This window comes from Echiichthys vipera (assembly GCF_963691815.1).
Source record: "Echiichthys vipera genome assembly, chromosome: 15".
Classification (NCBI taxonomy): domain Eukaryota; kingdom Metazoa; phylum Chordata; class Actinopteri; order Perciformes; family Trachinidae; genus Echiichthys; species Echiichthys vipera.
In genome coordinates, this window is record NC_139840.1 from 16,038,635 (window position 1) to 16,061,010 (window position 22,376).

A 22,376-nucleotide genomic window follows, 5' to 3' on the forward strand; every position below is an offset into this window, starting at 1 on the left:
GAGGGTTTGATGTCTCGCTGGATTCTCGATACTAGAGGCGAGAATACACACAATATCACAGAGAGAAACAGCGTGAGAACAGGTGAAAACATGTTACTTGAGACTTCTGTACAGCTTGGCTGATTCCAGGGGGCAGGGGGGGAGGGATCCATGTGTGAAATGTTATGTCAGACACACACGGTGACAGCATCTCTTGACTGCACTTCCTGACTAAATGAATGGATGGTGAGGAAGTGTGTGTGCGTGTAAGAGGGAAAAAAAGCAAAAGCACGTGTATGCAAGTTTATCTCTGCACCCTTCACGCTTATCTGTCTGCAAGGACAACCTGACACCTGCCAATGCAATGAGGCATCTGGTGTTTGAGTGCACACAAGTGTAGCATTAGGTGTGTGTGAGAAATTATCCGAAATCAGTTTGGATGAATGTGGTGTGTGTGTCCATCTGTGTGTGAGACATAAGATTTTACTGAGGATTTGTTCTCTCTTGCATAGACACTACGTTCTCCCCAGGATTCCCTCCATCTTGAGAATGTGTCACATTGACTGGTGGAGGTCACTGTCCTCCCAGGGCCCCTTTTGCCTATTTGTTTCCGTGTGTATGTGTTTGTGTGTGTGTAGGGGAGTAAATCTTAATCTTGCCAAGGAGCTTAATAGTCTAGTACAGCCAAGATCCGCGCTGGGCAGATTCCATTGCACTGATCCCTGCACTGCAGTTGCCATGCTGCTTTGCCTGTTGCTAGGTTAGCTGTAGGCTAAGATGTGTTCCCCACTGGTGCCCCTGTATTGCTACCCCTTTAGCCCCTTAAGTGGCCTGCCAGAGACCCTGTACCAGTCTTGGATTCCCTATATAGGTTGCCTGTGAACCAGAGGGACAGTTCCCAGAGAAGGGAGTTTGTGTGTGTTACGTGGAATACAGAATAGAGAGATTAGTTTGACAGGGGCCACATAAAGAGCGAGTGGTGGACAAAAACAGCACAAAGATGGATGGCTAGTAATGAACTGTGTGGATGCATCCTCCCCTTCTTTCCACCCTCTAACCTTACCCCCCTTTGTGAGAAAGTGTGTGTAAAAAGAGATAAGGAACAGGGGCTGCTTGGGAAGGTGTGTGTGAGACAGTGAAAGAGAACTCGTAGAACACCATAGTGACCCAAGGAGTTTTAGCATTCCCCAGCTGTACCAAACAGTGTCAGGACACCCATGATCCATAGCCACCAAGAGCAGCATCAGTCTTTTATTGGTGTCCACAGGGCTGATCAGAGGTAGACTGATAGCTCTGTGTCCATGTAATGCTGGCTTTACCCAAGAATGAAAAGAGACTTGTACATTCCTCTTGGTGTGTATGGGTCTCAATCAAGTCTTGTGTTATGTAAAACGAATCTAATAATGTTTTAGCCAAGGTGGGAAAATGGCCCAACACACAGCTTATCTACAAAAAGTGGCAAAAGTGTATGAAATTATTGGGTAAAATCTATAATCATGAAACTTTGAAACATCTTTGAAATATGTGCTTATACTAAAAAAGTAGTGGAACATTGTACAACATCTGTGTCTCTTCTCTCTTCACTTGAGAATCAGAGAGCCTCTTGCTCTCGAAGAGATACATGGCAGGTCACAAATATCCGGTAAAGGTCACACATCAGGTTGGATCAGAGAAGAATGCTCTGTCTGTTAAAGATGGTGACTAATGGTATAAATCCTTTTAACCGACTTGACTGCATTTGAGAAACGGTGAGCTGGCAACCATGCTTCAAAGACATATTGGCTATTGCAGAAAGATCTTGTTTCACAGCAAATAAGGATTTATCTAGCAAATCAAGAGTGTCATTATTCAGCTGCTTGGCAGAGCTGTCACAGGAGAGGAACAGTTGCTCATGCTCACAAGTCCTGAACTTATGCTGGAACAAAACACACTGTAGAGAGGGGTGACTCGCCAATCATCTCATCTCGCTAGGGATGGGCATGAGCAACGGTCAGATCGAGTAGTTGCATGAGTGACTCAAGGGGGGGTCGATTCCTTGAAGAGGGGAATCTATTTTTAGAACCCATCTTCTATGTCCTAATAGCAAGCTAGAGTCGTTGCATCAACACTGTCTGTCCAAAGTAAATCCTTTGAATATGCACAGAATGTGTGGAATAAGTTCCTGAAAAAACAACTGCATCTCCTGTGCACCAGCAGACTCCCAACGTGTAAATTGGAGAAAACACACACACACACACACACACACACACACACACAAACAAACACACACACACACACGCACACACATACACGTGCAAGTATATGTGTATGCCTGTTCGATTTCTGAGACTCCTCTTTTATTACCGTATCTGGCCCTGTTTAGCTCCAACAACACATTTATTTAGGCTCTTGTAGTGAAATGAGGAAGTGTATAAATAACTGACAAAAGTTCAGCTCAAAATGGCACGCGTAGGGCTGCGCAGCTCTGCATTGTAAAAAAAAAAAAAATTAGAGATAGAGTCCCCTTATAACGACCCATTCCTATATCTCGTAACTAATTTCAAACACCATGTCTGTCAGTGTGTGTGCACCATGGGCAAGCATTAATCTTAGTGCCTATGTGCATTGTAACATTTATGTGTCTGGCTATGTGAGTGGTAAAAAACTGTGTCAAAGGTCACCCCTCTTAATGGAACATCGCCGTGAGGCAGAACCAGTGGCCTTGTCAAAACTCAGGCCCATGAGCTGCTTTACAACAAGCATCCGTCTCCCATCAACTGCTTAGCAGGGAGATGACCCTCAAGGTCAGGGCAGGGAGAAAGGAAGATGGTGAGAATGAGAGTGAGGAGGAGAAAGATACTGACCCCCACTGTACTCACTCGATGTGCCGTGAATCAAACCTCCACCTTCCAACTGTCTTTATAATTGTACACAGAAGGGGGAGAAGTGAAAACTGCCACGGGTGCTTTAAAAGCACATGATGAACAGGTCAAAGTCTTCTCTTTACAGATGTATATGCGGGGTTAAGTTACACCGGACCACAGTAGGTTACACTGTAATTAGACTGATATGCTACAACACAATCCTGGGGTGATCTTAATGAAGTGAAAAAAAATAAATAAATAAATAAAACAAATTTAACACAAATTTAACATTGAGCCTGGAAAAGCTGCCTTAGTTGGCATCTTGATAGCATATAGTGTGACAACTTGCTAAGCCCCAGTATACAGTAGCACCATTCCTCACTGGATTACAGCTCAGCAGCTACTGTTAAGCCAAGAATCCCATGCAAGGTTGCACAACACACACAACCATGCATAACACATGTGGACCATAGTTCCCTAGGTTAACTCGTTGGATCCGTCCCTCAATAAACACTTTGCCCTGTTGCTCCAGTGCTACTTGTGTGAATGAGTGTGTGTACATGTGTGAGTGTTCATCTGTACTCTCTGTTTGTGCATTCTTGTGTACACCATGTACAGTATGACGCGCTGAGCAAAAGAGAGATTCAATCTTATCAGTTGAAGACAGAGGGAGGATTGTTTGAGGACAGTTCGCTTCTTCCCTTCCCTTTGCTTTGGTTTGAGGGCTTAATCTGTGTCGCGGCAGTGTGCTGGCTTACCAAAGAAACACATAGAACAAGTGAGAAGGAACGAGAGAGGGAGAGAGACATTGTTGCCCAGAGAACCATCATGCAAATTTCTGTAGCTTCGTGTTTTTTTCCAAAGAAATGATGGCTAGGGCGTTTTTTTTTGTTTGTTTTTTTATTCCTCCCACTCACCTTCGAACCCGTATTCCTCCCTTCCTCTTTCTCCCTCCCCTTCCATTCCTCCTTCCTCTCGGCTAGAGCCCAAAGTCCACCTCTTCTTCAGTGCTGTGGCCAGGCTTGTTAGAAGCAGCTGTTGTTGCTCCTCGGCCAGTGGAAAGTGGAGGCTCCTCCAAATACACACACACACATCTGCCCATCTGGACAGGCATTAGTGACAAGGGACACTATGAACCATTTCTCACACACTTAGCCAACATAGAGGTTACCAAGGTGGCAGAAGACAGAACATCCCTCTTTAACAAGCTAAAGGCTAGGGCTGAGCTATGTTTATTCCCTTTATTGTATGTGTAGTTACTGTAATGTATAAGAGAGTGCTGGATGTTCAGACGTACAAAGCGAAATGATCCCCCATCCTCTTCCTATCCATGACCCTGTCAACTGCAGACTTTTAATGTCAAATGAAAGCTACCACAACCCATTTTCCATACTAGTATAGAGTCCACACATACATACACATATTTACACACTTCCTCTGAGCACTCCACTTCTTTTTTCTCTCAGGTTTCTGTCACTGTTTGCTGTTTTATTTGCTGTCTATTATAAAGCTTCTTACCAATCAAATCACATTTGTCTTTCACTGGTGGGGAACATATGTCATTGACTGTTGTTGTAATGGAAGAAGCATGTCAACGTGCCATCACAAAGCCTTGAAGTCGCCCGGGTGATTGATTCCATCTGCTTTGATACGAGTGCCGATGGATCTTCATTCCTCGTACCGAAAAGCCAAACTAACTGTTCCCGTCCTCTCCTAACCCTTCCGTCATCGTTCACTCCCTCCTTTTATTCCCCCACCATATTTGGGGGATTTACACATGAGCCAGCTTATAAAGCACGGCTTATCTGCTAACATTGTCTCATTATGACAACAACATCACATTCCATTATCCTCCTGCCCTCCTGGTTTTTCATTTCTTTGTCCCTCAAGATGTTGCATGGGACTTGATACAATACAGTATTGTTTTTCTCAAGTTTCTATTGATTTTACTGTTCCGTTTTATAACTTTAATAATACAATTATTTTCAACATTTTGCTGTATGGCATCATGATAATGATACATTTTCATATTAGTATCATGATGTGTAAATATTATCATCACATAACATTTTACACTATGCAATGACAATATTATTAATTCATAGATAACAGGAATTTTTAGGACCAAATGGCTGTTTGATTTTTTTAATCAGTTAAAACTACCTACCAAATTAAATGCAAATCTTGGCCTTTATTAAGTGTGTGTGTGTGTGTGTGTGTGTGTGTGTGTGTGTGTGTGTGTGTGTGTGTGTGTGTGTGTGTGTGATGACACACACACGTCATCATTGGTTGTTCTGGCAAAGACCAGCTCCATGAATTAGCCAGTTGGTTAGCCTGCAGTAGAGTCGTGTTAGTGTTGTGTAGGCCCATTCAAATGCTGACATCTCCCTGATGAGATGCATCCCATTTCTACTGAAACAATAGAAGCAATCTGATTTGGGATAAATGATGTCTTTGTCTATTGTCTACTGGAACAAAAAAAACCATTGGCACAGAAAACACTCCTCTCTCTAGAGCCCTGCCTAGCCCTATTCACACATGCATCCACATGCACGCAAACAAACCCAAGTGCACAGTAGGGTTGGGTTGATATGCATTCTCAGTTTTACAAAAGAATGTAGATTTACACATTTGATAATGCCAGGTGTGAAGAAAAACATCTTATTGGATGACAGCTTCAAAAGAGTAATATATTTTGTAATTTTATATTGGAGAAGAAGTTAGGTATTCAAAGCTCTTGCGTTGAGTGCTAGAAATTCTCACATTTTATGCAGGTGTAATATCTTATAACTTATCACATACCTGGCTGTCAAGTTGCTTGACAGTCAAGTCACCGCACAGAGGAGGCTGTAACTGTATTTAATTAGACAACTGAATTCTAGATGGATCAGTTTTACACACACCGGTGGGAATCATTTCAAACTTGGCTTGTTTTTGTGAGAGTGACAGCTTTAACAGACATTTTGACACTGGGCTTTGGCATTGTCAGTACTCCGATAACTAGCTTTAATAACACACAGTCAGTCTATCCTTCACCCCTGTCTTTTGTTTTTTCTTCCTGTATTTTTTGGGACCAGATATAGCCCCTGATTTCACCACTTCCCACTCTAGGAACTGACACCAGGCTTCCACATGCACATGGGCACACACTACATGTATAACACTTTGTAAGGCCTTAGTGATGCCAGTTAACTGTGAGTGTGTGGTGTGCACGCACACTTACAGGGTGATAAGCTGTCTCATTGATGTACATAGCTAGAATGGGTTGGGTCCGACTTGGATCCATGAAGAGGAGTGGAAAAAAGGCTGAGTAATGAGCAGAAGGAATAATTTCCTTTTGATTTTAAAGACATCATCCCAGAGGGAAGTGAGATAAAGAGAGGAAAGAGATGCGCGCAGAGCCAGAGTGGTGATGAAGTTTGAGAGAGACTAGAAGATACTTGAGTGAAGTGCTCTTTAAAGATCCCCTCCACTTACAAACTTGTTTTTTCTTATGTTTATGTCTGTGGAAATGTCTGACCTTGAATATACTGACTTGTATTTGTGCAAAGTTTGTCACTTTGAGAGATGCTTTCACATTCCTCTACTGAAGGGTGAGATTCAAATGAACCCTGGGCAAGCTTGTTTTGGTATGTCACAGTACACAGAGTAAAAAACACACGGTCATCGTTGGCCACTGCCAATTACGAGCTAACAAACAACATAAACAAATAAAAGATGCTAACTACAAAACAGACTCTTATCTGAGTGACGCTGGGTTCAAGACACTGAAAATAGTTTCAGTTTATTTCAAACATGTTAAGGACGAGAGAAAGAAGGAAAGAAAAAAAAGACAGAATGAAAATACCTTGAAAAATATTACTATTAATAATATTACCCAACAACTTTCTCCAACAGAAAATCTATAATATCCTTATATGATTTTCTATATTTGAAAAGGAGTGGGAAGAAGTGCACACTTTGTTTAATCCCACCCCATCTCTCTAAATCACTAAATGCAACATTATGTTTTGAATGTACTTTCAAACATGTTCAACCATATATTAATCATAGCAGAGTATTTTTGTATACTTTAAAGCATGACTGAAGGATTACTCAATGGAAAACTGGGATTTCACCAATGTCAGCAGAGTGTGTGTGTGTGTGTGTGTGTGTGTGTGTGTGTGTGTGTGTGTGTGTGTGTGTGTGTGTGTGTGTGTGTGTGTGTGTGTGTGTGTGTCGGTGTGTCGGTGTGTCGGTGTGTCGGTGTGTGTGTAACTTTATATGCACGTTTTTGGGGACTGTGATAAAATGGGTGCTTAATGTCTACCGTACCCTCATCACTCTGATGTATGTCGGATTGGCTATAATGACACAGTTAGGGCTGTCCATCATCTGCTGCTGGATATAAGACACCCAGTCAGTCCCCCATCATGAGTGCAGTGATGACAGTGGGAATTCAGTTTAATACTAGTAATACAGTGGCACTGAGTGACCTTTAGCTCATTGTCATCTCCCCCCACCCTCCCCTTCCTGTCACTCTTTAGCTGCTCTGATAAACAGGAAATAAATAAATACAATTAAATAAGAACCTAAATAATCTTAAAAACATACAAAATACAGTGGCACTGGAATAGTTGAAAGCACTCTTCAAAATAAATGATTGGCAATTCAGATGAAACACAATACAGCTGTGCTTCTTCTGATGTACATATGAACTCACTTCAACTGTAACAGACATAATCATACAGTGCATCATTTTTGGGTGTCTGATTGTTTTTGAAAACCCTTGAAATGAGATGATGAGAATGGTTATTGGAAGATAATACGCCTCTTATACATGTACAGTTTTACAAGCCCAAAGGACTCTTAACATTAAAGCAGATTACCATGATTAAAGTAATGATCCCAACCATTTATCTCTGTCTCTTTCTCTCTTTCTGTATCTGTTTCTCTCTCACAGCACAAAAAGAAGCCTCCAGTGAAGGGAATCCCATTGGGAGACAGCCTGGCGGTGACAGCCCACGTGAGAACCCTCCTAAGCCCCCCTCAGTGAAGGTGATTGGGGCCTCGTCATCTATCAGCTGGGCACGGCCTTGGAGCCTTGCACTGCTCTTTGCTGCACTTTGCTTGCACTGGACCCTGTTCTGATGCTAGCGCCCTCTGTGAAATCCCCCCACCGACGCCTGCCCCCTTTAGGAACCACATACATGCACAGAGACACTCGTATAATTTACATATCACGCATACTATCCTTTCTCCTGTCCTCGACGTACATGGATGGATGCCAGTAATGGAAAAATTAAAAAATTGGTAAACAAGACAAGTTGTGGAAGAGAAGAGGACAATGCGGTAGGAGACTGTAGACAGGGGGCTCTTGCAGGAACTTGTTGTCCTGCAGCAACACCAATGTGAGAGTTTGCGCAAGCTAATCTCATGCACGCTCATCTTCAAAGATTAGACCAGCTGCTGCTTCTAGGCTGCTTTGGGGCTAGACGTTTGTGTATACAGACACCAATACAGCCCCTACCACTCACACACAAACACTCTTTGAACGATCCGAATGGAACTGCATTCATTGTGATTTTACTTAAAAAGCATTTACACATATACTTCTTATTATTCTGCTGTTGGTTTTTACTTATCCTTTCAGGCTGAAAAAAAAAAAAAAAAAACTCACGGCCGCTGCATCTTTCGCCAGTCAGGCAGAAGAATTCAGCTCATTTGAAAACTCAAGTCATTTTCTTTTTCGAGGATTAAGGAATGCATGATAGATTGATAGATCAATCCCAGGTGCCTGGCCCAGAACAGCAGATTTGATATACTTAAATGAGTGTGTACCTTGGCGGGGATTAGAATGTAATGAGTTCACAGATAGAGCACGGGCGGGCACACTTGCACGGCTGAACACATTGTGCAGACAAACTAGGTGTGTATAGTATGTATCTGTATATAGGTGGAAAGATTTGATGGAGTGTATGAGGTTCCGATTCTACAAAAAGCTCTTAACTGATTGAGCTGAATGGGGGTTTCTTTTCTTTTCCCTTAGCTATGAATGGACTGCGCTTGTTTGCTCCATACTACATATAAAACAATGCAAAGAAGAAAAATGAAACTTATAGAGATTTAATTTCTGTAAGAAATAAAGCAGGAATGCACATCATTTTCTAACTCAAACCATTGAAATAAATGGTTACATTTCGAATGTTTGAATATTGTTGATTTTATAATGTTTATTGTGCATCCAGTTTTTTGTGTTTGACTGTTGAATTGCGCATTAATGCATGTATAACCTACCAAGTTATCAGAAATTGTAATGGTAGGATCAGGCCCTCGTTTGGGAAGCATCAAAAACTCATCTACTGTATTGCCTTATCCATTACTTCTCAATGATGGCTTGACGTCACGTTTTATCTTCCTCTCTCTAAAGACGGTTTGGAACAAGTGGAAGGATTGGCTGCAGATCCAACACATGCAGTTCAAATACTTATCACACTCACAAAAAGATATGTAGAATGTTTTTCCACAACGTTTGGCTGCATCTAGTGTCCATCATAGTAATAGCCACTGTGTCATGGATTTATTATACATTTTGCCGAATAAGCTCTAATGCCTCTTCACTCTCTTAAGCAGACCATTCCTTGGAATTCCAACAGAATAAAAGCCTTTATTTGAAATGATTTCACATGAGGATGAAGCAAAAGGGAAATTCAACAAAAAAAATCTGTGACTGTTATAATGGTTTCCTCTGTATACCTGTTTTCTCTGTTGTATAGATGAGGGTGGTTTATGTACTGGTGCAGAAAAATACCGGTGTGAATGAGGATGAATGTATGCTCAATGCTATGCAGATACAGTATTAAACCTGACAATGCCTAAAGGCTATACATACAGTATCTAAGCTAAAAAGGTCTATACACTTACATGGGTCTATGTGCAGTGAAATACCTCTTTCATTAACTACCCTGTATTGTAAACAACTCTTCCTCTCTCTCTGCTGAAAAGTAACTCATCTTTGACTATGCCTAAAGGTGGAAGAAGGTTCTTAACTACTTGCATATACAAACAATTATACATTAAAGCATGGCAGTTAATAGAGATGACTGCAGCTATTTAAGGGTTTAGCAGTTTAAATGTGTCACATCTTGTGTTCTATAACCACATTTGTTTAGTTCATATGATTTCCTCCATGTATGTTTTGTTCATGACTGTCCTTCATTGCACCCACAGATCACTTACAGCCCTTTACCCTCGCATGTGTATAAATGTACATATTTTAAGTAACTCGCCATTTGTTTTGTGTCTCATTTTGTCTCTTTGGTATCAGTATGATACAATGTAGCTGAGTGCTATTAAAGGTGCTCTGCTTTATTTCCCTGTCTCAATAGCCTCTCTTTAAGGAATGTCAGTCAAAACAGACCTTGACAAACATGAGTTTAGCTTAGAAAAGATGTTAGTTAAAGGTCATACGCAACTATGGCGCTTACTTATTTTTTCTGGTTAGTCCTCTCGTTAGGACTGTGTGGGCTTGTATAGACTGTGCTTGATTGACAGGTGTAGGTGGGCAGGCTCTTGAATATCTCATGCTTGTCCTCAAAGAGGAATATTAAACAGTGAGGTTAGCACATTTTGCACACCCAGTGATACTTTCTGAGCCTTTTAAATGAAGAATGTGACATTTTGGGAAGTACACTTATTTCACTTTTTTGCCAATAGCTGTCTCGTAACACCTATAAAAATGTAACACATTTTACCCCGTTTGAGACACAAGGACTCTAGGAAGGCACTTGCGCCCAGCCACTGGTCGCCAAGAAATAGTAACAACATGGAACCCCCTGTGAAATAACACATATTTCTTTACACTTTTTATTCATGTATGGATAGCAGCAAACACCAGCAAATTATTACAGATTCTAATTCTGAATCTGTCAGCAAGGAGACTGTCAGTACCATAGGTCAGAATGGACCGCCATGGACAGGTAGCTAGGCTAGACTAACGTTACTCACATGTAGGAGGTCATGTTCGTCGTGGATGAGTGATAGGCAAAGTTTTTCTTGCAACGTTTGCATGTGACCTTCTTTGGGTCATCCTTGTTCTTTTCAAAGTGATCCCATATTTTATATTCTTTCCTGATATGATTGGTTATTAAATATTAGCTGTCTAACCAAGATGTCGAAGGGACCTGCCGTCTTAAAAAAAAACACTGACAGTGAGTGAATATTACGACTTCCTGTATCTGGCCCTTCAAATTAAAAGCCCTCTAGCCTTTTAGGCCAGCCGCCTTTCACATAGATTTTCACTTAATTTTGACAAGACAGGGCTCAAAATGTTTGGGTTTTTTTTGCGACCAATGAAGTTTTGGCCAGTGCTTGGTCGACTATTTGGGGAAACAAGACCGTCAAGTTCTTGAGCCTTAGAGGTGCTAGAAAGGGAATGTTTGAACTCTTCCAGCTTCCAGCCTGTATGCTAATCATCTCCTGGCCTGAGTTACATAGTGAGAGTGGTATTCGTCTCACACTTGGCAAAAAAGTGAGTTTTTCCCAAAGTGTTAAACTACTTAAAACCAAGAAGACTTGCTAACTCTGATTACATGCACTGGCGTATGCTTCCTGTCCCTGAAAACAAATCACTGTTTCATTGACCATACAGGACTGTGAGTTATGAGGGCGTAGACCCAGCATGCTGTCTCAGTCTGACCTTCTCTATTTGCATCCAGGAAGCCTGATGCTAAACATATCAGTCCATGTTTGCACCATGAATAGAGGCAGAGGGGAGTGTGAGAGTGCATAAGACACGAAAAGGACAGTCAGTCGTGGTGACAGCGGCGTCGACAGTGACAGTTTGCCCGCTCAGCTGATGTGTGGCTGACCCGTTGGCTGCTCCAGTAGGGGAAACTTTTCCTATTCCTGGGCTATAATTGCCCGGAATTAGTCTGAGCTGTCAGCTGCAATGTTAGCATCACTGATAGCCTAGCTTAGCTACTGTAGGACACATATAGACACAAAGCATGCATGAAGGGAGCTACTGTTGGTGTGAACAAACACATTTGCCCACAATCAAATAGAGTGAGGTTATGGCCTAACTCAGGTGCATGTCGAGTTTAATACATTTTTTTAGCATCACCAGACAAACCCAGATATGTCATACAATGGGACTAAAGCAAAAGTATTTCAGAATAATGTTTATAATTGGTCTTCAGGGTAACACAGGTCTTTCTTTCCTCCACAGTGATTATAAAAGCATTTGATGGCAATGTGTCAGGCGACAGTGGCCCTCCAAGTCTCACCACACCTCCCACTGTTTTAGCCATCAGCCGGGGAGCACATAACTAATGATACTTTCCTGGCTTAAGCACACAATGTCCATGAGCTCCTTTTCACTCTCATTGTCTCTCTTTCACACACACGCACACACACACACACACACACACACATACACTTTTATGAACACCAAAATCATCACAAACGCACACCAGTGATCTCATTCACACACCCTGTCCCACAGTTGTACACTTCCAATTGCACGCGTCTGTATTTGATCCTGGGAGTCTATTTCATGCTTGTTGCTGTGAAACTGAGTGTCTGGCTGGCTGCAGACGAGAGCAGAGAGAGTGCCCAGTCCAAGGATATCATGCCTTCTCTTTGCCTGAGCTGTAATTGACTGACTGACTAAACCAAAGCCGTCTGTCGTCCTTTATAACCTCTGCGGACTGATGCGGGAAGTCGTGGATGACTTTAAAATATGGACAAGAATTGAAGCAAACATGGGACACTGAAAAAGAGTTAGTCTCAAATTTTGTTTCAGCTGTCCTTATAAAAACAGTGTGGTGCATGGGTATGGATGATTCAATGTGTCCTACTGTAGGTACAGACATACACACACATTGCAAGGAGCTGTGTGGTCAGTGAGTGTAACTGAGAGTTCCGGGGACCTGAGGTCACAGCTGCTCAGCTGTCTGTCTGGGCTATTTTAAACGGTAGCACACATCAGCGCTTCTGTCCCACTAGCTTGGCCAAGTCCACACCTAAATGACCACACACACACATACACACACACACACACACACCTAAATATTTTTTGCCTTAGTAAAGCGCAGATCTAACACAATTCATACATTCAGAGATGAACTATAGTTGCATCACACACCGTGCAAAGAGCCTTAAGATGCATAACTGCGTTTTCTAACAGCTCTTCTCTGAAGTTAACCTGATGGGCGACAGGGTGACAGCAGTGAAGCACCCCCAGCCCTCCCCAGATTGTCTTACCTTTTCAGCCTGGGGATCAGAGTGACAAGCTTGAACTAGGAGGAGGGACGCACTGGAAATAGCTTTTCAAAGATGAACAATTGGGTGAGGTAGAGGGGAAACCAAGGGGGACCTGCAGCTCCTATTAACCACAGCTCTCCGTCTTGAGTTTCAAGTCGTCAACTGTATCCATTCCACTCTGCGCAGAGCTCGCTATGCCCTCACAACAGGCTGACACAAGCTGTCACTGCCAATTCTCCCTCTGTCACCCTGCTCCGATGGCCAATTAGCATTATGCTCAATGAGCTCTTTAGCTGACTAATTGAGTCCAATTAAACACTTTTTCGACATGACAGGCCATCAAGAGGAGCCTCAGCGAACACTGACAGAGATCAAATCTCTAACAGCGACACAAGAACTGATTCCTCCGTCTCACTGATTGGCCTCACTTGTCAGTTCTGTTTCCTATCATGGTGTGTACTGTTGGCAGAGGGCAGGTAAACAGTGTTGGGAGGTGTAACCCTCCTGTCAGCTACCATGAGGTTGTTGTCATTTTCTGTCTGAAAAACTGCCATGAGGCAATGCACGACAGTTTGTTGCTAAAATATTTCTTAAAAAATCACATATGTACAAAACATGCATTTATACCATGATACCGAGAAAGTTTAAGATTGCAGGAGCCACCCTGCCCTCAGTAGACACAGTTCCCTCTGGCAAGTCATTCTGGATGTGTATGAACAGCACCAAATATGAATGCAATAATTCAGAAAAAACATTCAGCTGTGCAGTAATCACAGATCCCACAAGATTAACAATTTATTCTGCCTGTTATGAAAGAAAAATAGAGGCATACATGAACCTTTGCATTAAAAGCCAGAGGTCTAGCATGGACCCTTTTCTAACCACTGTGAAGTGACCAAAAAGGTGAAGATATTTACTGGACTCACCGCTCACTGTAAAAATCACTCAAGGTGGGAGGTCAGGTAGGGCTCTGCACACACATCCTGTTATGTCAGCGCCAATAATACACTGTAGCTGTCTGCTCTGTTTGAATTCATACTGTCTGCGTTATGTTTTTTGCTGCAAGGAAGATAATTCCACCTTTACAGTTCCATATATTTCATTAAAATGCTCCAGCTGGGAGGAGGCCTTGGGAAAGACCCAGGACTAGGTGGAGAGATTATATCTCCACACTAGCCTGGGAACGCCTCGGGATCCCCCAGTTAGAGCTGGTTAATGTAGCCCGGGAAAGGAAAGTTTGGGGTCCCCTGCTAAAGCTGCTGCCCCCGCGACCCGACCCCGGATAAGCGGATGAAGATGAGATGAGAGATGAGATATTTCATTTTTAAAAATCTATTTCATCCAATTACAATGGCATAAAACATGCAAATACGATGAATTGTAATCACAACCGACCACATTCTGAAACGTAAATTCTGAATAGGGCTTCATTGTTACATTTAGGCATTATGACTAAAGTAATAATGTTAATTATGTTTCTTCTCATTTACTTTATTATAGCTAATTTCAGACAAGTGTTTTCAGACTGAACATCCACATTCACATTAATTGGAATGGGCTGCAGCCAGTTTGACTATGCTACCACAATAATAGCAAATTATCATACACAAAGCCAACAGTCTTGCCGATGAAGACTCAAAGACTCAAGTTATTTCGTGGCCCATGAAAGAAACAGAAGTGCTGCGTGGGGATGAGTTGTCATTAGAATGTATTGCATCTTAATAAGGCTGTTCAGAGGGCTCTGAACATTAGTCACCATGAGAGTCTGCCTGTTAGGAAAATAAATTACTATGTCGCCACATGACAATGGCCAGCCGGAGAGAAATGTGGCCCGGCTACTATGAGCCCCCTTTCCATTTAGAAGGTTGGGGTCTGCATTGGTGTGTGTGGTGTGTGGTGTGTGGTTTGAGGCGTGATTGAGAAGTTTAAGAAGGAGAGCGTGTGTTTGTGTGTGTGTGTGTGTGTGTGTGTGTGTGGGGGGGGGGGGGGGGGTGTCAAGGCTGGCCAGCATCTCATGGTAAATTCTCTGTCAGGCACGCTCTGTTTGGCATGCTACAGGCAGCCTCCTTCCTCATGTCCCGGGGATGGATGAGCACTAGTGTGAATGTTCCATGGCTCCCTTGGGTGCCATTTCACCTTCCAACTCTCTCTCTTTCTCTCTCCCCCTCTCTACTTCTTCTTCTATCTCTATCAGAGTGGAACAGAATTCACACATTCTCTATCATATTAGTTGGTTTAGTTTTTAGTTTTTTTCCCATGTATTTGTCATCTGAATTTCATGATATGAAGGTGTTGTATGAGCAATAATGTTACATTTGGAGCATGAATGTTGACTCATATATTTGTTGTGCAGGTTTGACACTTGTGTTACCCAGGATGAATGAGGGTTGTTGGTCGACAGCACAGGAGGATCATTGATTGGCTCTGATTATGGATTCAGAGACACCTGCTGCTGTCTGATTCTACAGATCAGGAGAGAGGGGAAATCAATGTTGCAGGGCCAACAGGCCTTCACCCTCATACATATAACAAATAGCTTCCTTTTCTCATACCAGACAGGATTTGGATTACATAATGACACTGGAAACACATTGTTGGCTGTCTTGACATTGTTTGGCCAACAAGTCCACTGTATTTTTTTTTACTGTTGACCTGGAACAATACAACCTGAAGAAAAGATAACATATACTTGTGTATTCTCAAGTATTTCTCCTGGGGGTGATAGTTATGTTTTAAGCATCAGGAGTGGAGTTTATAGTTGCTATTTTTTAAATTTCTTTGTTGAAAGTTCTATCTAACCATGCAAATTTCCACTTAAATTGAGCAAAAACTGATCCAATACCCTATGTGTTGCCTAGTATTAAAGATATTTTACTCAATAATTAATGACATGCTTTATAAAATGCTTTGACTCATCCAGATATTCTGTTTGGGGCACGTTAGGCCTGGGGGTAATCCTGGGGTAATCCTTGGGTAACCCTAACCCTAACCCTGGTCGCCGGAATGGGGGTGATTGACTCAGCACTGGAAAACTGATGCTAGTTATCTGGGCAACATTCTCTAACAGCAGTCAAGTTGTCATTGTTTAAGTTAAACAAGTTGTAAACTTGTTGTGAGGCAAATTCAAAAAAAATTTTGCATGAGAAATACAATGTGTGGCGGGAGTGTGTGACGAGAGGCCAAAAAGAGTGACTGTCACGCGCAATGCATGAGACTTGAAAGCCCTGCAGTCTGCACTAGCACCAAGCTAACATGTAACAGTTAGCTAGTTATCTGGCTGCTCTCTCCTCAACACAGAAGTCCAAACTGACGACATCAAACTTATGGTAAGACCCTAATCTACCCCTAAATTGTCAAAGTAACGGAGTGTACAGTAATCAATACAACTGTGATTACAGATATTTAAATTGTAATCCTATACACTACTTAAACTGAACAAAATTACAGTAACACGTTACTTAGAAAGTAAGTTCATACCTGACGTTACCTATTTTTCAACTGTTTATCAATGAAGCAGTGTTTTGTTGTTGCTAGCTTTGGTAAAGCTTTTTCAGAGCAGACAATTTGTCTTGTCATAGCAGGAAAACCACAGGTGTAATTAGTATTGTTAATTACTGTAGGGTTGCCTTCTTATTGGATGTACCATTTCCAAGTCCCTAATGAATAGGCCTACTGGCTCACTGGCTTACTGGGATACTTCAGTTCATCGTTAATTATCTTTATTAATTACACCTGTGCTGGCCTTCTGTAAGTCAGAATGTCTGTCTGAAATCAGAGCAGCTAAATGGTATTCAGCCAACATTGATTTCATTATCTACACCTGTGCTTCTTCTACTGTGACATGCCAAATGTCCTCCATGAAAAAGGTCTAGTGTTCAAAACTTTCCCAGGAAGCAGCATATGGGTGTTGCAGATTTTAACAAAACAACAACAACAATTGCACTAGAGCTGTGATGTCAATTTTGAATACAGTTGATTCGACATGGCTTTTGATGTCCTTATCAATGGGAAAAGCCTCCACTCTAGACTCCACTCTACACATGTATTAATAATACTAAAATGGAGAGAGTCTGACCTGATAAAGGGCTAACATTAACATAATGTATTTTAACTAATATTATTATTATTATTATTATTATTATTGTGCCTGTTGGAGACTTTGTCCAGGTGTTACTCTTCCCATCAAATAAAGCTTTCAATTATTACAAATGATTTGCATATATTAGTCCTTTCCTTTCTGACATCCCTAGACAAAAGCATCTCACTGTAGGCACCTTGTAAACACCCTCGTTACATTGGCTGATGTAAATGATGCACCAGTCAGTCAAAGTTATTTTTTCACTTGCAGGAAATGTACACACAGCAGCGACTATTTCTCAGCCAACAGATTTACAGGCTAGGTTTGTTTTACAATCCAGTTTACAGTGCCATATGAAGGAAGTGCTGAGAGAAACATCCGTCTAGATGGCAATTCCCCATTGGCAGCTTTACTCTGATCAGAGAGGGGCGATGGAAACAGCTTCAGACAAAACCCTGCCAGTGCCATAGCTGGACAGCTTTCAAATGTGGGTTGTTTAAGTTAGAAAAAAATAACTTCTTCTGACTGAGCTGGCAGTTTATATCAGTGCTAAGAATTAATACACACACAATCACTTACTGAATTTGTGTGTGATTAAATTGAGTCAGCACTAATCTATTCAACTTTTTTGTAGTCGCTCCCATTAAAAACAAATCATAGAAGTGTGAGGAGGAGTAATGTGATAAGGTATTCTGTACAGGGGATGGCTGAGGAATGTTGAAGGAATGTGTGGATATTCTAAAGTGGCAGTGTGAAAATAATGAAGGACTCCTCATAGGGGGCTGAGAACACACAGAGACACGGCCTCCCACTGTTTCTGAGGGAGAAGCTGCCAATCTGGATGAAGATCCGCCATAGAACTACACAAAACCTGTAGAGAGTTGAGGTTAGTTGACTCTGGATCATTTGCATGCATTAAAATTCAGAGAAGACTTGTGGCATGGTTTAGCGTTTTAATTCAGTGTTATAATACCAAGGTCACAGTCAAGGTTGCTCTCAGGAAAATATTATCCAACAACCATATTATTTTTGTAGCAAAGGGACATGGAAGTATATACATAGCAAACAATTACAGGCATGAGAGTTGATCATAAGATGTGATCTGAGTCTTTCAGTTTTGTCATGTGTTTATGAGCTTTCACGGCAAGAGGCAGTTGAGGAGAATGGTTAATTTATCCTCTAAGACATATGACAACTAGAGGAGGTGAAATATTTATATGAGAACAGCATGCAGGCAAATGAACAGAGTAACTGGATGAAGTTGGCCCAGGAATGAAGAGGCGCCACTGCTAGAAGGGTATGGTCGGCCATTGTATGAGAGGAAAAAGGTCAGTGTTTGAGTCAGCGCAGTCCTCTTATTCAGAAAGTCTACATAAATAAGATTTAACTGACTGCATGAGCTATTATAAATAAATATTAAAACACTGCATTTAGTGGCCATTATTCAGATTTAAGTGGTGTCTTTATTAGATTTCATGCACTCAACCCCACTCCATTCTGTGGTCATTTCTGACAAAGTAGTGTGTGGTGTTTTGGATTCCATTATATTGTAAGATGTACATAAGATTTGTTCTCCTCCCTGTGTATATGCTTGGAGAAGACTGGAATGTATGAAGATTAGTCAACAGAAGAAGTGCCAGGATGCCCACAGAGATGTACAAAAGCGCAACACACCACGGGGGGCATTTCTCATCCACGACAGCGCCTGCTTACAAGAACAACCCCAAGAATTCAAGGATCAGACCACACTGGACCATTGGCTGTTTTCACTTAATTCCAACCCTTTTCATTTCACCACTCTCCTCTGAAAATGTGTTTTATCTTAAGTGCTTCATCCTTTCCACTTTGAATGTACAGTCCCTCCCTGCTACTTTTTATCCTACTCACTTCTCCACCATTCTCCCCTTGTCATCCATCATCATATTCTCTCCCTCCTCATCTTGCCTCATAAGCTCAACCCCGTCCTTCCAGTTACCCTCACTATTTCTCATATCCCTTCGACAATAATAACTGTCTACCCTTTGCACTTAAAAACATTTCTCCTTTTTCTGTCATCATCCATCTCTGGCAACTGGGGGAGGGCTTTGTGTGTGGAGATATGCAGATCTCCTGTTTGTGGAGGCTATGTTTGCACAGATAGACACTGGGTAAATGTGATCAAGAGAAGATGTAGCATTGCCAAACGGCAAACAGGAGAAGGTAGGTGTTAAAACAACAACTCTCAATTTAAGTTTAAACAGGCAATGAAGGCATTATGAGGCCAACATAGGAAGGCGAAGAAAGAGGAGACAGAAAAGCGGAAGTAAAGAGACAATGAACGAGAAAGGAGAAAAGGGAAAAGATAGACCCGGTGAGTAATGTGTACACATGTGAGCACTTGGGTGAATGTGCTGAACTCAGGGTAATGGTTGACATAACAACCCTAGAAAAGAGGCAGAATCGATGCTATCTCTTAGAGCGCAGGATGAGACTGGTTTTAAGGGAGAGGACACAATGATCTCCTTCTAATGGCTGATTACATCTGTTGAAACAGCACATTGATCCAGTATTTACATAGAAACCCTGCTGCAGGCCCAGCAGTGGGGCCTGTACACTGGCCAATCCTGCTGCTCCTTTACTGCATTGATGTGTGTGTTTATGTATGTCTTTTATCTGATCTGACTGTACTTTGCTCTTTTTGTCATTAATGTCTTCATGTACTTGTGGGTGTGATGGGTGAGAGCCTTATACTGTATAATAAAGACTATACTGAGAGCACTCTGTACTTTTGCATTTCAATGCCACATGAAAATGATAAAAATAACAAAATACATCTTTGCACCATTTTCTTACAGTGACATGAGCTGACCATTTAATAGAAGGATGATATTACATCTTTCTCTTCTTATGGGTCCTTATAAATTCAGGTTATGGGAGCTCCATACCTCCCTCTTTAAGTTCCCATTGTGGAAAGCAGCTAATAGAAGTTAGGCTTTCACTACTCAACCAACAGTGGAGGCTGTCATTGCTGTAGTCAGCACCAGAGGAACATGAGCCACTGCATGTGAAGGGCCGCTGTAGTGACCAATCCGGAGCAGGACGAGCAGTACTGAGAGCAGTCTTTCTGACCAAGCTATTCTTGTCTACATTAAAGTCACTGTCAATGAATGTATGTGGATGCAGAGTAGAGTAGCTCCTGCCCTATATTGTTAGGCAAGAGCTGGGCTGAGTAACTATTAAACATACACTCTTTTTAGTGAAGCTGCTAAAAGATGAGTTGGAAAGTTTATAGTGCATTTAGAGGGAAAGGTCTGTTCCCTCCATCTATATACTTTGTGCTTTTGCCTGAAATAAGTGGTAAAACATCTGTAGTAATTCTGTATAGAAACAATGTCATTTTCACTAGAAAACTTCATCACGCCCTAAAAATGCTCACCACATAATTACTGCATGTGTACATAAAACTGACAGTTGCTTAGTTGTACAGTCCCTCACCCTGTACTCTCCTCTCTCTCCGCTACCATTCTGCCTCCTGTCTTTTGCTCCTGCTGGTCTCCCCAACTTCCCCCAGCATCCTGCTCCTCATTAGAAGGCCTTTCATGGTCAGAGCCAATAAAACTTCAATGAGAGGCAGCCTGAAGAAAACATGGCTGTTCAGAAGCTTTACTGAGCGTTAATTACATGATCTCGGCACCAGACAGTGGAGGGCCAATCAGTTTCTCAAACAGCACTGGTGACCTATGGCCACATGTGGGACGCAGTCAGACACATAAACTCACATTACACACACAGACGCACACCCTATCTGCCTCTGACACACAGAAGAAATGTGTGCAGAAAGGTCATACATACACAAACCCATATATAATACAGACAGACATATCATTACCCACATACACACTCACACACACACACGCACACACACACACACACATATACACACACACACACACACACACACACACACACACACACACACACACACACACTTTGAGGCCACTAGACATATTAACCTCTGGCCACATGTGTCTAACTCTGCCCGGTGTGCCCCACAGCAACAAGAAAGGTGAAGCAAAGGTATTATACACAGAGTGGTTTCTGTCTGCTGTGTGGCACAGTTACACAGTTTGCAACTTGAGCAGAATAATTGCGATGGTGTAGTGCCAGATTTGCCCAATCACACACGTGCAGGATGCAAATGAGTAAGACTCTTGACATTGTAGAACGAAAGGTGTAATCCATGCCTACTCATTTCAGAGCTGTAATAATGGGAAGCGAGTGTGGCCATTTGTCAGTGATATGCGAGATGCTGTCGTCTTTGTTAGGAACAGACTAATTATAGCATAACATTTCCTAATGTATTCATAAACAACGTCTGCATTCATGAAAAGAATAATTGGGAGGCAGGAAATGACTTCTTGCCATGTGGCTCACTCACTGTCTTCTTACTTTTGTTTGTCTATCTGTAGTGTGACGGCTGGTTATTTCAAGCTGCACTGGAGATTTTCCATGTGTCAGTGCTGTAATGTGCAGTGGCATCTTCTTCCGCAAACAATCCTTAAAAAGCATCTCCCAGAGGAGTGACACCATCAAACACGGAATTTTAACACGCTGAGATCACTAAAGTATTTTTAAGTGAGAGAACTGGATGTCTTTTTACACAACAAGATGTCAGGTTTACACCGAGTCACTTTTTTTTACATTTTTTAATGTCACGTGAAACATGTAACACTTTTTACCTAAACGTTTGAACATGCATGTTCATGTATTGATATTGGAGAATGTATGAACCTTGCATTCAGGAAACCAGTGCGATACCCAAAGTGTAATCAGCTTGCTCATTACAGCTTAAGGTATTGTATTAAAAGTATCATATCTTAAACATGTTGCCTCATAGGAAGAGCTTCCTTACCTGAACTGAGTTAACCTTTTCTTCTTCCCCCAAAAAAAAGAAGACTGAAGAAATAAAATGCATTAGTTATGGACATATTACTGCCATTGACCGTTACAAGGTACTGACCTGGCTATCTGGAGCTAGGAACAGGGAGTCACGAATCCTATTAGAAGTAATGAATAAAACATTCTGAGTATGTATAAAATGTAGCCTCCTTTATAAACAAATCATTTCCTTTAGAGATTTAAGAAGAAATTCAAATGCCTTTCACCAAACGAAGCCAATTATGTAAACAACATTCATACAGGAACAGCACTATAGTATGCACTATAGGTTAGAAAAGGGGGAAAAAAGATTG

General features: G+C 41.7%; 1 protein-coding gene across 2 annotated transcripts in view; it reads left to right on the plus strand.

The window, feature by feature from the left end:
• The window catches only part of LOC310957412 (glypican-5-like), a 101,505-nt gene extending 91,407 nt beyond the window's left edge, over nt 1-10,098 (plus strand). For both annotated transcript variants that reach the window (XM_083927966.1, XM_083927967.1), the window contains one exon: nt 7,765-10,098. In XM_083927966.1, coding sequence (XP_083784092.1) covers nt 7,765-7,952 — 188 coding nt within the window. In that variant the 3' untranslated portion in view covers nt 7,953-10,098. The remainder of the gene's footprint in view (nt 1-7,764) is intronic.
• Nucleotides 10,099-22,376: the final 12,278 nt, after the last annotated feature.